Raw genomic sequence first — 19,321 nt, 5'->3', positions numbered from 1 at the left:
CAAAGAGGGAGAGAAGTATCATGGTACTGTAATTGTGACCTTTGCTAGCACTGAATAAATGTGATTTGTCCTGCCCTCTTGGTCAGAGGTAGGATGGTAATCAAAGTCCAGATGACAGAAAAAGGTCACAAGAGCTTTTCCAGAAGAGGAAAATTAACTAAATAAAAAGTACAGCAGATTTGCCTCAGACTTTTTTTTTTTTTTTTTTAAGATCTATACACAGTCATACAGTTTAAAGGAGGACAGCTGAGGACAATGAGTAGACAGACTGAAACTGATGAAAAAAGCAGCAGACTTGGTAACTGGCTTAAAAGCCACTCAGAAGCTTTAGTTTTCTTTACTGTTTTCAAAGTTGCTTCAAGTTTTAAATGGCAAAAACGTGGTCTGAAATGGTAAGAATATATTAATACTTCTATTAATGTTGTATCAAAGACAATAAAAAGCATATATTCCTGCATATATTAAGCATAAGAAGCCTCTAGGCTAAGAAGAGTCTTGTTTGGAAGCTTGAGGCAGCCACAGGGGGAAGGAGGGGTGGGGATGGGTGGAAATTAGATCTGAATGAAATGCAGTTATCTGCTGCACACTAACTTGCCACTAAAAATCTTGTACTTTTCTTGTTAAATACCGTACTGCTAATGTACTCTCTGCTTTGCTGAAAAGAGTGTGTATATAGACTCAGTTAAGTGCACTATTCAAATATTGCATGAGATAAAATTGGCTTAAGAGAGCCAGAGGAGGAATTTGTGAAAGAGCAAGCTATCGCTTCTTGTATGGAGAGATCTAAAAATAAGATGGGGAATGAAGTAAGCCTTCTTTGAACAAGTCACATTAAGATGATTTTCTGAATAACTAAAGTACTGCATTTATATAGTGTTAAAAATCTAATAGTTTCACACAGTACAATGACCTTCACAGAACACCAATACTGAAAGTTTAAGACTCCAGATGTCTATTCATTTAGTTTTTAAAATACACAAGTGTATTTTAGAAGTAATTCAAGAAGTAATCACTAACTAAAACTCAAGTTACCTCACGTTCCATCCACAGTAGTGCACCAAGTAAAGGACTTCTCCACCTTCGATGTCAGAATCTTTAATACTAGCTTCATACATTTTTTGATTTTTCCCTCTTCCATACCGCACTTGGACTTTCATGCCTGGTGGATAGCATTCAAACTCTTCTTCCTCATTGTTATTGTTGTCTTCTTCCTCCTCCTCCTCCTCTTCCTCCTCCTCTGCTTCTTCTTCATCTTCATCTTCTTCCTTATTCGTGTCATCTCTTGAAAGGTTTAAAAAATTGTAGAGTTAATATGAGATACTTCATAAGCTTTTCAGTTCCAAACCACATATATTGATAAATATTGTGGATGCATTAGAGACTGGGAAACAGCAGGCTCCAAATAGTGAAACTGCACTATGGCCGAGTAATAGCAGCAAAATAGAGGATACAGCAATACACACAAAATCCAGTGACTGTAAGGTGCAAAAATGACTTGACTAAAAGAAAAAAAAACAATCCATCAAACTCTGTATCAGCAGAAATTGTTCAAACTCATCTTTATAAGATTCTTTCATGCAGTCCCTTTGTTTGAATATTGTTTTTCAGTTCAAACTCATCCTTCTCAATGTAAAGTTCCCTAAATTCCATTTTCCAAACTACAAGTTTTACAAGTGCTTCTTGAAACTCACCTCCCCAAAAGACCCTTGCTTTATTATAATAAACAATCTCTACCTCAACACCTTGAAGCAACTGCAACCAAAAACAGATTTTACGCGAAATAGAGCAACCTTATGTGAGATTATTCAGCAAATCAAGCAACCTGTGCTAATTCATGACCTTGTCACTCCTTGCCAATTATGCTAAAAGTCTTCTAAATATAAGTCAAACTTGCATTTAATTATTATATAAATACACAAGCAGGTGTCTGCTGTTTTCAAAAATAAGCTAATTTTGAATACATTTTTAGATATTTGGACAATTTTCAGAGGCACTCAGAATCCACAAATCTTGCTAGTCTCAGTCAATGGCAGCTACGGGCTCCTCAACGTTCTGAAAATTATCTCCAACCAGCTTAAAGAGGCAGACTACATTTCAAAAGCTAATGGGGGAAAAATACCTTTTAATCTTAAATACCTTTACAAAACAGTATTATTGTCCCTCACATCAGTCTAATCCCACACTGTGTAATACAGAACAGACTAGGGGCGCTTACTAAATTCACAATAGCCACAGACCACTAAAAATTTAAAAATCTGCGATGTGGGACGGATATATTTGGATGTATTACAGAGTGGGTAAGAAAAGAGAACTGCTGCTCCAAGCCTGATTCACACCAAAATATAAGTTAGCCTCACAAACACAAAAGTCTATATTAATAATCTAGATCTTTCCATGAAATTTTCAGTAGAAAATACTCAGATAAATGAAGCTACTTTCTCTCTGAGAAAGGATCAAACAACATTTTAATTATTCAAATGTTTCTTTGTAGAAGTAAAACAGCAGTATTATTATCTAATTAGCCGGCAAAAGAGAATTCACAACAATAAGCTAAATTCAACTGGAGCATAACCATGCTGATTTAATGAAAATACTTCAGAAATGAATGTTGCCACACATATATATACAACACACACAAATATGTAAATACATATATATGTGCATACAGCACAGGAGAAATGCTAAAAATTCCCTCCATTGATTTATTGACTAAATCAAAGCACAGAAGATACATCTATTCAGGTATAGATGGCATGAACCGGGTAGTTTTGTTCTAGAAGGCCATGATTTTCCATTTATTATATACTTTCAGTGGTCTACTTTGCTAGTGAAGTTAAAACTACCAGATTTAAAAATGCAACATAAATGATTGAACTTTGAAAGCTCACTTTATCTCCACTCCACACCAAATGGCAAAATTCACTTCCCAAAAAAATCACAAATAAAGGTCCCCAAAAGACTCAGATGAAAAATTCCTGAAGAGAATTCCACAGCTAACAACAGAAAGCACCAATCAGTAATTTAAATGCTTTTAAATTATACTCTCTGCTGCATTAAATCAAAACTCATAGCTAATTCCAGCTTAACAGTTATTACCATACAAAAACTAAAAAAACTTGGCATCAGGAGCAGAGCCAAAACTGCTCTGAGAACAAGATGAGCTTGTGATTTCCCATCACTAACAAGACTTTTCAAAACTGTAAGGAACCAAATTTTGCCAGATTTTTCCCTCGCAAGAACTACTGGCACAATCCTTGAACGCTGTCTGCAAAGAAAAGCGTGCCTATGAGGGAGAGTCAGGATTTTCCAGACACTGGCAATTATGGTGTCAGCGGCTCTTCAGAAGCTGAACACGTTTGGAGTCTGTCTCACCTTAATCACCTTATGGCTTTCTTGGTGGCCCACCAGATACTCTACAAAGTAGACTCCATGACAATACCAGAACTTCTCTGAAGAGAAGTGTCAAGCCCTCATTGTGAAGTTGAGCAACTTGGATGGTCAAGCAGACATGAAGAGCAGACTGTACATAGATAGAGGGAATATCAGGAAGTAGAAGCAAAACGGAAGTAGAGAAGGCTGCAAATAAGAAGTGTTTTAAGGAGTGATTTTTGTTAGCAATCATAAACTGGAGATTTTAGGAAACCAAATAAAAGCAGAGAACATTCATTGTTTTGGAGCAGAAAAAAGGACATACTCATATAGCTCCTGGAACAAAACAACCAAAACCAAACCCACAAACCCCAAAACATATTCCAGTGGTTGCAAGGAAGAAAACACGTTGTTTTACAAGGCCATAAAAAGCTCAAACCTGGCAGCGCAGATGAAAAGAAGCCATGACTGCCGTGTAACAGAGGCTTGTAAGAGAATATTGTGATTGTAGCCATCCAGCATGCACAGTCATAATCTCATTTGTCCAAGTATGTATGCATGAGAACATCGGATTTCCTTTAATGCTGTTTAGTCAAAATCCCATTGCGGGTAGGGAGGGGAAGAAGCAAACAAGCCTCTTGGCAGCAGATTGCCATAAAGCCACAACAGTTTGAACAACCCAAGCAGTGGCAGATGTGCATGCACACTGTACAAGAGACACAGCAATGCAAGTGTAACTGTGGTCCAGAAACCAAAGCACCACCAGAAAGCTTCTCAGGAGGAGTCGAAAGCAGTTCCAGTGGTAACTGCAGACTAAAGAATACTGTCACGTCATCTCCCATGAATGGGAATATGAACCTTTAGAAGCATTAAATTAAGGAATTAAAATGCAAAAATATTTAATAAAGTAAAATCATTAAAATGTTTAAAGCATGCAAATAATGCTTATCATTAGTTCCAAAGGACATTGTGAAGCCATTAAAAGTTAAAAATACTGCAAGTGTTCAAAATACATACGTGGCAGGTAATTCTCAGTAAGGTTTAACACCAACAAACCCATAATAAGGGTAAGTATATCAATGAGTAGATGTTGTTAATAGATGAAACAGCGCATGCTATTACACCTGCAGTATCATGCAAACGTCTTTTCAACCTGCAATCTTTGGCACGAAACACACCTTTGTCACAAAGCCCGGGTGAAACCTATGAGACAGTGTGTGATTTGGAGCATGAGATCTGCCTTCTAGGATTCCTGTTTTGCAGCAAACCCAACCCTACTCCAATGCGCTTCCCCTGGTACACCATGCTGGCACACACAGCAGGTGAGATGGCAATCCAAAATTATTTTTTTCAGGGGTTATTCTAAAACTTGAGGAAGCAAGATTATTTCAATTATTGGTTCAATTAAGTCATTACAGTTAATTGAACCACTAGCAGAAATAAACGCCAGTGTAATTGACACTTCAAGTTTAGCAATTAGCTTCTATTTTTGTTTCCCTCCTTTTTCCCCTTTTCTCACCCTAGAGCAGTATTTAACCTCTATTTCACATAATACAGAGCTGGCAGATGTCGAATCTCCTTCATAGTCTGACTTTCTCAATCACAGCGTATTAAGACTCCCTTAAGTTTTAAGGCAGAGAGGTCATTAAGATCTGTACTTATGCCATGACACTAACATCTCATCTTTAGTTAAACAAATTAACAAAACCCTCAAAATCCACCGGTATTTGTCTTCCCTCTGAAGTTGCAAAGAAAACCTAAAAATAAAAGCTCCGAGGACTTCTGTCTGTACACACAAAAAATCTGAATAAATGCACAGTTATGGTCCACCATTCTGAGGGAAGGGGAAAGGCACCAACTTGATTTGAATCCCATCAGAGGGTAGTGCAGTACACTTCAACCGTGGAAGCCCGTGCTCAGTGTTTTCCCCTGCTGCTACAGAGAAGACAAATGAAAGGACCTCATGTTATTGCTTCTAATCATTCAGCCAAGTTTTTTTAAAGTACTTGGAGACATTCCTCAAAAGTATAATGGATGGTTCAGAAGTCTGGCTGAGGAGTACAGCACTTTTCATTTTTATGGCACTGGTTCACACTCAGCTTGAAAACATCTAGTATTGGATGAATGTTTAAGGGCTCACCCACGCACATAAGTCTCAGTGACAGCTACCATGGTTAATAACCTCCGTAGCGACCATAAGCTATGTAAAATGTGATGACAGAACCACTTTTTCCACATCAAAGACACCTCCCTTCCATTCAATGAGATGCACGCACAGGACTGGTCCATTTACACTCTACACTTTATTATTGTGTGATTTGGAGCTTATTGCTACATGAAAAGCAACCCTTACATGTATGTATGTATCAGTGTATATTCTGTATTAAGAAAAAAAAAAATTGATTAGACTCTGATTCTGAAAACATGACTATACAAAAACTTCCTTCCCAATACAAAAGCAGCTGGAATACATAAACGGAACACACATCACAAATAAGAGCATAGACATACGTTCTTGTAAATGAAACTAGCTAAGTATACTTCTTAAAAATGTAGTTTTTTGCATATACACCAACAGTCTAAGATTCAGAGCAGATGTTCACACCAACTGTGCAATGAGCATGACACACTCTCCCTTCTCCCAAGCTAATCAATTCCACATAAAGCTAAAATCAGGCTGGAGAAAGCTACCTCAATATATAGTTCTCAACACTAATCCTGAAGCCAGAAGATATGCCTTGTGTATCAGATCTCCTTCACACCAAAACATTTTAACCTTCCTGCTACCATTTTAGATTCACCACTATAAAGCTTTGATATGTCATTTTAACAGATAAGGAACTGCAGAAAACATTGCCTCTAACAATCTGTTATCTCCCATATGTGAAATGGAGCTTCTGTCTATTACATAATCCCCTTGTAAATTGCTTTCAGAAAATCCCCATCAAGTGCTTCCAGAAAATTTAACTCTTGTACAAACAGAAGCTATCACCTACAGAGGCACAGCAGTTGGTCACCATGCCCTACCAAGGGTAATAAAACCTAGTAAAACCCTTGATGTGAAACAATGCCCATCTTAACCTAGTTCTCAACTACTGCTTTTATTACTGCTCCCTCCCTCCTACTGATTATTGGAGGTGAAACGCTATCACTATATGGAATGATGTATTTAACAGCTCTAAAATTAAGATTTTTCCCTTTCATGTGAATGAATGGTTTAATTCCATTCAAGATTATTAGCTAAGGACGTTTAGCACTTTCTCTTTCTGACACTCTCAAAATATGACAGAACCAATTCCCAGAAAACCATACCATGAAGAACTAAACTGGCAGTATGAAAAAAGCAGAAATGTTTAGGTTTCTGAAGTATTCTTTAAGAACATTTGTTCATGCATTCTTTGGACAAAATAAAAAAGAAGGCAGTTTCGAAGAAGAAATAAAAAATAAAAAATCCAAGAAGTTTCAAAAGACCAAGTAAGAACTATTTGTGAGTACTGAAAATAACAGCCTGGTGAGAAAAGGCAAGGTAAGGCTCCAGAGATGGCAGCCCCTCCTGGTGTTAGGGTTAAGGCAGCACCTCAGACAAGAAAAGGAAAAGACAAAAATAAAGCCTCTTGCAATTTTTCTGTACCGTAACTGGGATTACTTCCAAGAATTCTGCCTGGTCACCTCAAAAACCCAAGTACTACCAATATACAAGTTTGATGAACATTTTTGTTCGAAAGCAAAAATTATTAGCTGGATTCTGAGCACTTAATCTTTCAGTTCAGTATAAAAAGTTCTTGACAGTGGCTTGTCCAGGTGCTTTAGCGCAAAGTGTTAAAAAAGTCCCAACCAACCAAACAAAAAATCATCAAAAAACCCTTGGTATTGAATTAATCATCTGGGGGAAAAAAATTACTAATATTGGTTAACTAGCAATTAACCTACACTTCAGTTCACAAACTGCATCTACTATGAAATTTGTAAAGACTTACTTTTTATTTTATTACATTCTATTAAAAACCCCACACCTTCTAAAAATTGTGCTATGCTCATGGCTTCAGTCTCTTGGGAATATGTTCAACTCTATGCTGTTCACCGTGTCGAAAAAAAACCTTCTTTCTCAATTTGTTGGCTTTGACTCAAGTCTTTGAATAGTTTCAACTGCTAATGTTAGATGCTACAAAGGAAACTTGCACCAACTATGCAACGCTACATTTGAACACCACTACTTCCACAACATGAAGTCAGCAGGAACTTTAAAATAAGGAGGATTTAAAACTGTCTTGTTTATTCATTGACTATGAATACTCTTTTGTACACTAGGGAAAAGCACAGGTTTACAAAGCCATTTTTGTAAAGATCTCTCTGGGACAGATCTATGAGAAATAACACACCACTGGCCTTTTAAAGCTGGTTTTATGATTAGAAGTTGCACAAAACCGTATCTAGCACATGCATCTTCCGCTAGCCACAGGAAAAACAAGAAAAGCATGTACGGAATACAGGGCAAGCTGCCTTTGAATCTCTGTTCTCATTGTTCACAGATGCACAAGCACCTAAGAAACTGGCACTCTGGGGAAGAAAGGAAGAGAACCACACTCAGCCTTTCTCCCTCTTCATCATATTGTTAAAGTCTGTGCAGAAGGGACCACAGGATTCAAATGGTACCAATCTCAAAGGATTGAGACACATGGGATCGCACAGAGAAACAAGACCTGTGGAAAAGAGCAACCCTGTCTTCCAGTAGTATTTCCTGAGATCTGGAAGCTGAGAACTAGATCCAGTCCACCCAGCAGAAATTCTGCAAGAAAAACCACAGAAATTTTTCTGTCTTCTTGGTTCCTTGTGTCTATACACACATAAGCTACATGAAGATGCCCAAAGTCCTACAGACATAAATTCAAATGGCAACGTTTGCCTTGCATAATATTAGATTTCATTTCTTTGGCTATTTGGCTAGAACTGTGAAAGACAGATAGTCCATAGCTTAAAAAAAGTTACAGGAATACATTTTAAATACACTGACAAAAATTCAGTCCATAGTAATCTATTTTGACTATGTTTTGGGTATTTTGTCTGTGTGAGATTAGTTTTCCACTTCCAAAAATACATATTTCATTTTGTATTTCAGTTCAACAAAGAACCCAAACCACAGCATTTCCCCTTCTGCATAACCTTTGCCACTTCCAACCCATAAAGCTGGGGATAGGGGGAGTACATCATAGAATCACAGAATTGTTCAGGTTGGGAAAGACCCTTGGGATCATCAAGTCCAACCATCAACCCCACTCCACAAAGTTCTCCCCTACACCATATCCCCCAGCACCACATCTAAACAATTCTTAAACACACTCAGGGATGGTGCTCCCTGGGCAGCCTATTCCAGTGTCTGACCACTCTTTCTGTGAAGAATTGTTTCCTAATGTCTAGTCTAAACCTACCCTGCTTGAAGCCATTCCCTCTTGTTCTATCGCTGATCATCTGTCAGAAGAGACCAGCACCAACCTCTCTACAATGTCCTTTCTAGTAGTTGTAGAGAGTGATGAGGTCTCCCCTCAGCCTTCTCTTCCTCAAACTAAATAGCCTCAGCTCCCTCAATCACTCATCTAGTACAACATCCCCACCAGCATACCAGGCTCACAAAAACCTTTATGCTTTTATGGTAAAAACACTAAAAACACTGCTTAGCATTTAGGATGACATTTAAAAAAAACTCTTTAAAGCTGACACAAGCGCATTTTTTACTTTGTCTCAATCTTTGAGGGAAGAACAGAAAAGTAATCGCACTAGCAGCACTACTACAGTACTAGTACTACTTGTAAATGCTTACAGACTATTAACTGCTACTAATTCTTCATTTTTCTTAATTTATTACTTGAAACACATCCCAAGCAATGACCACATCAACACCTATATCTATATTGAGAGCTATGCTTTCTAATCTGAGCAACTGTTACAATCTGTTATGAATCAAAAGTGAAATACTGGATAGAAGAGTTTTTACCGGATGAGTGAAGCAAAGAGAAAAGAGCTCACTCAGTTAGAATCAGATGAATTGGGTAAAATTAAGAGTAAATGGTATTTTCTACATTTTTTGTTTTCATAAATAAGCAGTAAGAAAACTCCTAACATTTTAATGTCACAACCCAAACGGACATGAATCAGGATTTGGGGGGAAAAAAAAAAAAAAAAAAAAAAGAACAAACCCATAATAAAGGATTACTGAAAACCAAACGCAGCTTATAATTTTATGTACCATTTACTATAGCAGCCTGGTAAGTATTAAGCCACTGTCCTTTCCAAGTATATAAATAAATACAAAATATTGTCACAAACATATGTATATACAAATATACAATTTAGGGAACTTTAATGAACTGCTACTCTGTAAGCAGTGCAAAGTTCATTTAGTTATATATATTGAAAGTAGCATTGTAAAATCAGTCCTTAATAATTCTGAAAATCTAGCAAACCTGTGACAGTACAACTCAACTAGTTCACCTTAAAAGTGGGAAATTTAATAAGTTCCAGCAATCCATCTTTTAAAAAAGAAAAAATGCACACAGGACACCAATGAAATCGCATCCCTAGAGAAAAGGCTCTTCTAACTGAGTTAAGGTAAATTTGATTTTTCGGTATTCCACATTTCTGAGTTGCAGAAAACACCCATGTAATCTCACTGAAAACATTTAGCAAGACAAAAAACATTTTACAGAAGGATCCTTCCAGAATCTGTTACATGGAAATCAAAACCCTTAATAAAATAATGAAGAACTATTCCCAATGAATCAGAAATTAATATATTGAACTACGTCATTCTGTCGCAACTTTTAATGAGCCAGAAAAAGCACTAAGAGTTAATGATACTTAGACAGAAGATTAAGACAGCTGATCTACTAAACAGCAAAGATTGCTGGAATGAACAAGGGAATTAGTGGACAGGCAACAGCTGGTATTAAGTAGAAAAAAACCTCCCATCCCTGATATACAGATTGCTGTGAAAGTATAAGGAGGTGCCATTAGCTGCTTTCCCTCTTGTAATAGCTTCTCCCTTAAGCATCTGTTACTCCTTCTTGTTGAAGACAAGATACTGTATTAAAAAAGACCTTCAAGCTGACCTGTAACTGCCGTTTTCGAGTTCTTATCACTTGAAATCATACTGTATGAAGGTCCTAGTTGCAAGAATATAAATTGTTAACACACTGGGGATTAGCCAGGACTATATTCTGTCCTAAACTTCGTATTTTTCTGCGTGGCTGACAAAAAGCACTTGTGGGGTTTTTCTGCACTGAAACAGGAAAACTTGCCCATTCCATAAAGGAAATGAGAGATCATCTGCACACATCCATTGATTCATGGCCCTGAGCACTCCTATTACTTCAATTTCCTACTTCCAAAACTCCTGTCTGAAGGACTGCACAAGAGACTCCTGCCAGGATCATGCCTACTTAATGGCAAAACTGCTACTGAGCAACGCAAGGTATTTCCATCTTTTCCCATGTTACCCACAACACACCACTGTCCAACAGCAAAAGGTGGAAACTGGCTGCAATATTTTTGTCTTAAATCAAATAGTCACCTACACTTTGTATGTTCTTTTCTCACTCAGCTTATAAATAATGTAGGCCTGGACTCTGCAAAAAATTAAGATGCCTTTTTTTTTCTCCCCAGTAAATTAGATCCATGAACTTCAACAGTCCTACACATGACGAAGTTGGGAATACATAAGTGTCTGGAAGATGCTAGTCTTGTTCACAACAGAAACGTCTGATTTGAAGTTCAAATTACAAGAATAAAATTTAATGAACACGTATCAGGCGCTTTAGCTGATTATAAACAGTGTAACTTACCCTGGTTTTTCTTTTTCTTCAGCATCTGCATTTACGGTAGGATTTTCCATTTCTTTAATCTTCTCATCCTCTTTATCTTCTAATTTGGTTTCATCTTCAGTTTTGATTATATTTAAGTCCTTTTCTTGATCAGGCTGAGTATACGCAGAATCTGGCAAATTTTTTTTGTTTCCCTAGGATAATAAAACCTTAGTTAACTTACAAGGTCAAATAAAAATACAAAAGATTTAAGAAGAGGCAGAGAAAACACACTGAAGTTACATGAGGAAAAAAAAAAAATCTAGTCTGGGGCTTGTTCTAAAATTGCAGCACCTCCGCTGTTTATTTCTTCTGAAAATCTCAAGCTAAACATAACAGAAGTTGCAGCCAGTGTCCTAGCTAGTTTTGTGACAATGCTACAGGCGTGCCGCTCTTACACCTGAACCGCGAAGAAATCCCTAAGATCAACACTTCACAGGGTCTGTTTTCACTTAGGATTAAGAAATATCAGCACTGGCCCACCTGGTATCACCCTGGAGTTAGTGCCAGCAGACAGAGAGGGGCTGGCTGCCACTTACAGGCAGAAGCACGACAGTTGTGTTGCACACTGACTCAAGGAGCTACACTGCTTCCAGAGCAAACGGCTCAGCCTGCGCAGCGCAGCACTTCAGCTCACTGCCCTGCACTTCCTTTGCTAAAACAACTGAGTCAACACTGGAGTTTGCAAAGCCATAAACCTTTGTCTCTGAGCTACATTAGACCACTGTGTACATCATATGGCCCAGGTCTCTGTAGAGCTTCACTGGTTTCAATGGAGTGGAGAAGTAAAAGCAAGATCGATGAGGGCTTCAAAGCATGGCTAAATGCAAAATAAAAGTATCAGCACTGTCGTTAGCTGTGAGCGTGCAGTACCCACAACAGGATAATAGGAGGCCCCCAAACAAGTAGAATGTTGTAGCTGCTTCCTAACAAGTCAAACATTTTGACATCATGACCCCCTAAAACAGACACCTGGGGACAGATACGGCTCAAATGTGTTTTTCTGAGTTACATTTACAGCACATTTTTGTCTTGTTTTAAATCCTCTATAGAGATTTCAATCTTGACATGAGCTCATGGTTATCAATACACCACTTGATTTTATAAACAGGATATAACATGAACATTAAAATATTTTACCAGAACAGAGGGCTTATCGTTTTCTTTACTTTCATTATCATTCTCGGCTAACTTTTTTTCTTCTTGTTGTACTATTGCTACTTCCTCCTGCTTGCGCTCCTCCTTATCCACTTTTATTTCTTTTACATCCTGCTCCGGTTCTTCACGCATCTTCAATTCTTTTTCTTTTTCACAGTCTTTACAGGGCTTGCTTGTCACTTTCTCTGGCAGTGCCATTTGAAATTCAATGTTAGCTGATGTACAATACTCTTCAAAACCATAGAGATATCTAAAAGAAAAAAATTGCTTGGATAAGCAAGTTTGTTTCAAGAAAGAACAAGCTACCTAGCAGAAGCTAAACACAAACATTATGTTTAAAAAGTAATAAACTGTGTTATAACTAAAAAGTTATGGACTTTATGCATATTACCACTAGCACACGATCACTTCAGTTCGTTCTAGTGACATTTTAGCACAAACTTCATAGGTTTATTACTTACTTTTTGTATGCACATTTAACGTTATATCCTGCAGCTGAATTCAATACAGGAATTCCAAGATCTTGATAAACTTGCTTCCACACTGCTCCACTTTCAATCTGGTAAAGAAAACAACATCATGCTTTTTGAGTTAACTCACTGACACAAAAAAACAGACTAAGTCGACAAAGTTTACAACTTATAAGTAATTTCCTTTGATCTATAAAATAACTATTACACACACAGTATTTCACTGCAATGCAAACGGTTGTCTAATGTAACTACGTTAAGCAATTAAGCATTTCTGCCTTTCAGTAAGACACAGCAGGTTTTCCTCTCCAGGTGGTAATAAAACAAAGGAAAGAAAATACAAAGATCAGAAAAATCAGTACATAATTGTTATTTTATATTTAAAGTAATTCTTAACTATCAGAACTAGAACTTTAATAAACTGGAAAGAAAAAAATCATTCAAAACACTAAGAGTACTAAGCCCTGGCAGCACTGCACCAGGTACAGTGGCCACCAGTCTTTCATTGTGTCCGTAACATGCCCTTTGGTGTCAAAGTTTTGCAACAGCGTGATATGCTCATTTCTAACCATCTGTGAAGGTAAAGCAGATGTACTGCAATATTCAAGTACAAGATCCTCTCTTGTATATGAGAAAAGTATCACTGCACAAACATACCTCCTCAACCAACAGGCCACATTTATGGGAAGCAGTCCAAAGCAGTGACAGAATCTGCTTGGCCATAAATTCCATATGTTTCAACTACTGCTCCAAAACCAATCCCACCAATGCCAGCCAGCACGTTCTTCTATATACTGCCCAGAATAGGCAAGGGCCTCACATCAGACTTTAAACCTTAGAGTACTTGTCTGTGAGATTTTACCGAGTAGTGAGTCTTTTCACTTTCTGAAGTAAGAACTTTAACAGACAAACAGTTCTTGAAATACCGTAAAAAACACATATGCTGGCTGATTTCATGCAGCAAAAATGAAACATGCCAAGTAGATGTGTAATTTATTTAGAATATAATTGGTTTCTAGTTCCTGTTAAAGCATGTTTTTCAGAGCTACAGCATGTCTTACGTAGCTGTAGTATTCAATTTTCATATGCCAAAAGCTCCAGTGTAATACTCTTCTTTATCACTACCTAAATAAAAATAAACAGCATCCTCAGATTTTACGGCTGTGGAATATTCATCATACTAATACTCACATTATCAAATCCTCCAAGCTTGTGCACAAGTCTGAATAACTTGAAGAGATTCAAATTTCTATATCCTAATACAGGTCGTTTGTTAATAGGAGTCCCTGTGAACAAAGACAGTTATTACAGTGTTTTGAAGTATTTTTTTCAGAATAACATGAAATCCACATCATACACACTACAACACTATTAAATACAGTATCATAAACCCCTCCCTCTGACCACTTCATGCATCTGGTACTTTCTCTTCATGAAACTAAACAAACTCGAAAGTCTTACTAACCCATTTTCCTTTTAGTCCAGGAACAGAATTTAATTCATACTTACGCATTCTTCCATATACTACTTAACATGCACAAATGATCCATCTTTTCATGCTACCTATATTATACATATTTTTATTTTACCTGCTGCAACAGAAATCTAAAAATATCAGGGTAGTCCTTTCTCTACAATAAGAAGAAAGGCCTATCCAGGAACAAATCCCACAATACTTCAAAGAGCTGTTACTGTACTAGCAGTAGCTACCACATTGTCATAGCTTGTAAATAGTTCCTCATCTTCAGATGTAATCAAAAGATACTCATTTAACTAGTTTTAATACTAATTAAAAACAGAGACCTTTATCCCTGCCTCCACAGACATTGCACTTTTCTTGCAGTGTATAAATACCTGATAAAGATTTAATATAATAAATCACATTTACTTTGAAAAACATTTCAATCTACCTTACTGACAAAGCTTGTGCATTTAAGCGATCAGGATTCACACAAGAAAATTAGCACAAAGTAAATGCTTTTTTTCCATGATCCTAAGGAGTAGAAGGGTGGTTACATTTTAATTTATTTAAGTATCTCAAAGTTACTAAACTGAGCGTATACATATGGCTGAGGACATTAAATGTTTGATTATACACACTGTAACTACACAGTAGAAGATATACTACGATATATGAGGTATTATCCATTTATTTCTGAAAGCAGGAATGCGCTGTATTTTAGAAAAACAGTCAAGTGACAGACGTCTTCTAAATAGTGGGGAAGTCAGGAGTAACAAGTACAGTGTCATTGTTTCCAAAACTGAACAGCAAAGCACTACTAGTTTACAGACTCAGTCTTTAAAGTACTGCTAAGCAATACACCTATCTTCAGCTTCTCCAAGTCAAAGATTAAACCGCCTACCTCTGTCTTCCATGAACTTGTATAACTGCTGAAGAAAGTTCTCTCGTTCCTCAGGAAACGGCTCTATCTCTTCCTGTTTAAAGTAATGCACACAAGAAAATTATCAACATTTTGAGTTACAGTCCTTCATTAAGAAACATACAGCAGTTATAATTTAAGTTCAAATGTTCAAGTTTGGTTTACTGTAGACACATGCTCTCAGTGCTATGTCACATGGAAGTAAGTTTTATAAACTACAAACAGTATTTCAAAATTTGTATAACAGTAACTGTAAAAACACACTGAAATTGGATTTTTGACTGATCACTGAAGTATCATAAGTGATACCATAAATCAAGATGCATTCTCAATTTTGTCCATTTACGCAGAAAGTCTGGGAGACACCACTACTAATTATCCAGAGGCTGTATCAGGAATCTCAGGTCTATTTCTACTACAGTTAAGTGACTCCTTGACACCTGGATACACTATGTTGGTTTCAGGGATGAAGTGAAAGAGAAACCGGTGTTTGCACCAGCCTTAGGAGTTCTAATCCACTGCAGCAGCAAACGGCAGCCAATGGCACTGCGTGTGCACTGCCACGGGGTACCAGCTGAACACCTGGTGAGCAGGAGCAATCCCAGAACTGAAATAACAACGGGTATTTTGGATGCTCAGTTCATTGCACAAATCAACTTTTGTATTAGATCTACTTAGATTAATACACAGTGGAGTTTCATAACAAAGCACTATGGCTTATTTTGTAACACCTCATTAATTTCTTCAGGAAATGTGACTCGCCACAAGCAGTAGCAGTAAGATATTAATATAATCAGAATTCTTAGAAATTCTGATGACCAAGCAACTTCAAAACAATACACCAAATATAAATTGATTAATTCTCTGCATACTTTTTTAATACTACCTGTAATGTTTCCAAGATTAACTAATAAAAGTTATTCAGTAAATCTAAAATAAATTATTTTTCTTTAGTGTATTTTCATTCCATGTTCATCTTTTCCATTCTTCAACAGTCTCCTTTTAATAAATATTAAAGCTTCACCTACCCTGAAGCAAGGGAACAAAATGTACTGTCTTTAAAGTTACAGCCAGACAGTTGAGAAATCCATAGAAACAGAATATCATTACTAAACATAACAGAAGAAAAAAAACCAAACAAAAAAAACACAACGAAAAAAACTCAAGCCCCCACATCTGCCGAAGCTATTTAGTGAAGAGATAGACAGCTGAAAATAAGGTCAAGGAAGGCTATAACTATTAGCAGTGAGCAGGCTTTTTTCCTTATTCTGTACTTCCTCTTCTCCCTTAAATTCACTTGGAGGACATATCAGAGCAAACAGCCAAAAAAATGAAGAACCAGTATACAGAATACGCTGAAACAGTTGTAATTTTGGTATAATTATCAACAGAAATGCAATGAAAATATTATACAGTCTTGCAAAAGCAATGCAAGAGGAAAATCTCTGCGAGGGCATTACGTGATGAGCATCTATCTGATACCCAGGACACCAGCAGAGCTCAGAGCTGGCGACTTCAATCAGCAAGAAGGACAGATACACCCTCACAGGGCAGGGAATCAGAAATCAGGCCTATTAGCAATTCTTCACCGATAGGGATGAGGTGACGCTGCAGCTCTGCATATAGTACAGACAAACACCTGGGTAAGAACACTGACAGTTCACAGGCGAGGGTGGCAAAGGAAGCACTGCTGGCAAGCAAAGTATTCAGCTTGGAATTGTAAAACTTGCATATGACCACAGAGAACAAATGACTTGAGAGGAATCTATACAGTTCTGGAGTTTATTTTTGTTTGTTTTAATCTCACATGACAGGTACTTGGAAAGGACTTTTCCCAGCATATGCTGGATCATGGCAAAGAGATCACGAGCACCTACTTGGATGTCTTATGTTCCTCACCAACAAGAGGACACTTGCCATAAGAAAATGGTCCCACAGAGCCTCTAGGGGTGGAGAAGCCATCACTGAACTAAACCTTCATGAAACCCAGCAAAGCTTTTAAGAAGGAATATATGCTTTTTTAATATATGGGGAACTAAAATAAAGGTGATGATGATGCTGAATAAAACACTGTCACTCCTTTCCCACTATAAGATCCAATGCCTGAAGAGTCTGAAGAGTACTACTGGATCTCAAATACAATAATCCACAGCGGTGCCAAAATTGCAAGTGGATTGAAGAAGGCATATCATACTCTTATCATACTCATAGCATACATATCTTTGCTTATTTCCAATTTAGACAACCATAGTGCCAGCAGGTCACTCTGCTGTCTCTAATGTATCTGTTCATGTCACAAAAGTAAAAGAAAGTGACTTACATGCATGATATGAAATCCAGAAAAGCAGCAACATGCTTTCCGCAACATATTAAATTCCCAAAGTATTACAGCCCAGCACCAGAAGAGAGGGTCTTTGTCAACTCTTTAACCTACCGTCAGATTTAGGAAAGGAAGGCAATTTTCTACTCTCTCTCATTCAGGGAAAGGAAAAGAAAAGGGGGGGGGGAAGGAAAACAGAAGGCAACACTTCTTCTTAGAAGAGAAGAGGATTTGCATGTACCTCTCTATATAGAGACATATACGGGAGTATCTATATATCTATAGGAGTATGTGTGAATATATATACTGGACAGGAGCATCTATATATGAAGCCTGCAGTGACACATGTTAGAATTTTGTTTTGGTTTGCTTTTATTCTGGGTCATGGGTACCAGGACAACATGGATGGCCTGAGGGCCACCAGTGATAATTTTTCATGTCCTGGAAAGCACTAGAACAATCTGCAGATGGATAACGAAGTCCCAAGAGCAGGCCCACATGCTGTTTAAGAAGAGATGCTGCTTGATAGCCAGGAGTAAATGTAATTAAAGTAAACAAAGTAATTAAAAAAAAGAGAAGAGGCTGCAGAAACTGCTCAAAGGTGGATGGAGAGAATGCACATACGCCATTGACCACTGAAGAGAGAAAAGAAGAAGAAATTAAAAAAAAACACAACATTGCCTCTGTTTTAGAAACCTCATAATTCAGCAGATGACTGAAACACTGGATACTGGAGAAGAAATTATCACAAGAGACGTCACAGTAAATCCCAAAACATTTGCCTGAGATGAGATCTTCATGTCTAGCACATGGAAAGACCAGCTCATACAACATCACAGGCAACTAAGAGGAGCTAAAGAGAAGCTAAAAGAGCTAGCAAAATAAAGAGAAGGTGTACAAAGGGTACAAGGTCAAATAGCTGGGAGTAAAAACCAGGTAATTAGAAAACCAAGCATAAGGTAGGACTCTACACTTCCAGGACAAAAGAGAGAAGAAAAATGGAAGGGGAGTGCATTGGCTAATGCCTTGATTGAAAGCTCTTTTGCTTCTTTACATCAGGGTAGCCAGAAAGATAGCTTGTTGTGAAGCAATTCTTCAGTAGATCAAGGTAAGAGAGCGCTACAACTCAGATTTCTTGGCAATTATGTAAAAGTTTCAAAATCTCTCACTTTTCACCATTCCAGAAAACAGTAAACTCCACTGTCTACAGCTAGAAGCAGCAAAAGAACAGCGCAAACTACTAGCAATAGCTGCTTTACAAGAGGACCCTTGCAGCTGTAGGTGTAGCATAACGATTTGGGGGAAGGAAAGGGTAAGGCAGAAGGGGAAGGAGGACAGGGTGAAAGGGACACAAGGGAGAAGGAGACAAGAGCAGGGCAATGCCAGCCTAGTTGGGTTTATTTTTCAAATACGTCAAGAACACAGGTCAGTAACAGCTTAGAGCTGCCTCCTCAGATGGAGCTCGTGTTCAAGGTAGCAAAATTCCCTGTGGTTTGGAATACGTGGTAAGTCACAGGGTAACAGCTACAAAGCCAGGAGAGAAGTCTATCGCCATTTATGTGAGCAGAGATTTACAGCAGCATGATTTTAGCACGCACAGAATTCACTCCACGGCCACAAGGGGAAAATAAACCAAACACGGTCATAATATACAATAAAACAGATGCAAGACAAACTACGGAGAGAAACTACACCCTTCTGCACACCACAACACACTGCATTATTACAGTAGGGCAAACAACTGCTTATTTGGAGGGAGAGTGAACCACA

At 37.7% G+C, this 19,321-nt stretch overlaps 1 protein-coding gene across 1 annotated transcript in view; it reads right to left on the bottom strand.

Moving 5' to 3' along the window:
• The window catches only part of ARID4B (AT-rich interaction domain 4B), an 88,290-nt gene that overhangs the window by 20,012 nt on the left and 48,957 nt on the right, over positions 1-19,321 (bottom strand). The window contains exons 11-16 of the mRNA XM_014951025.1: positions 15,214-15,286; positions 14,042-14,136; positions 12,842-12,939; positions 12,363-12,630; positions 11,205-11,377; positions 1,033-1,281 (exon numbers count right to left, since the gene is read on the bottom strand). Of these exons, the coding sequence (XP_014806511.1) occupies positions 1,033-1,281; positions 11,205-11,377; positions 12,363-12,630; positions 12,842-12,939; positions 14,042-14,136; positions 15,214-15,286 (956 nt within the window). The remainder of the gene's footprint in view (positions 1-1,032; positions 1,282-11,204; positions 11,378-12,362; positions 12,631-12,841; positions 12,940-14,041; positions 14,137-15,213; positions 15,287-19,321) is intronic.

Source organism: Calidris pugnax, unplaced genomic scaffold (genome assembly GCF_001431845.1).
Source record: "Calidris pugnax isolate Ruff unplaced genomic scaffold, ASM143184v1 scaffold24, whole genome shotgun sequence".
In the NCBI taxonomy this organism is placed as follows: domain Eukaryota; kingdom Metazoa; phylum Chordata; class Aves; order Charadriiformes; family Scolopacidae; genus Calidris; species Calidris pugnax.
Note: the sequence above shows the minus strand (reverse complement) of the source record. Positions and strands in the feature narration are given on the sequence as shown.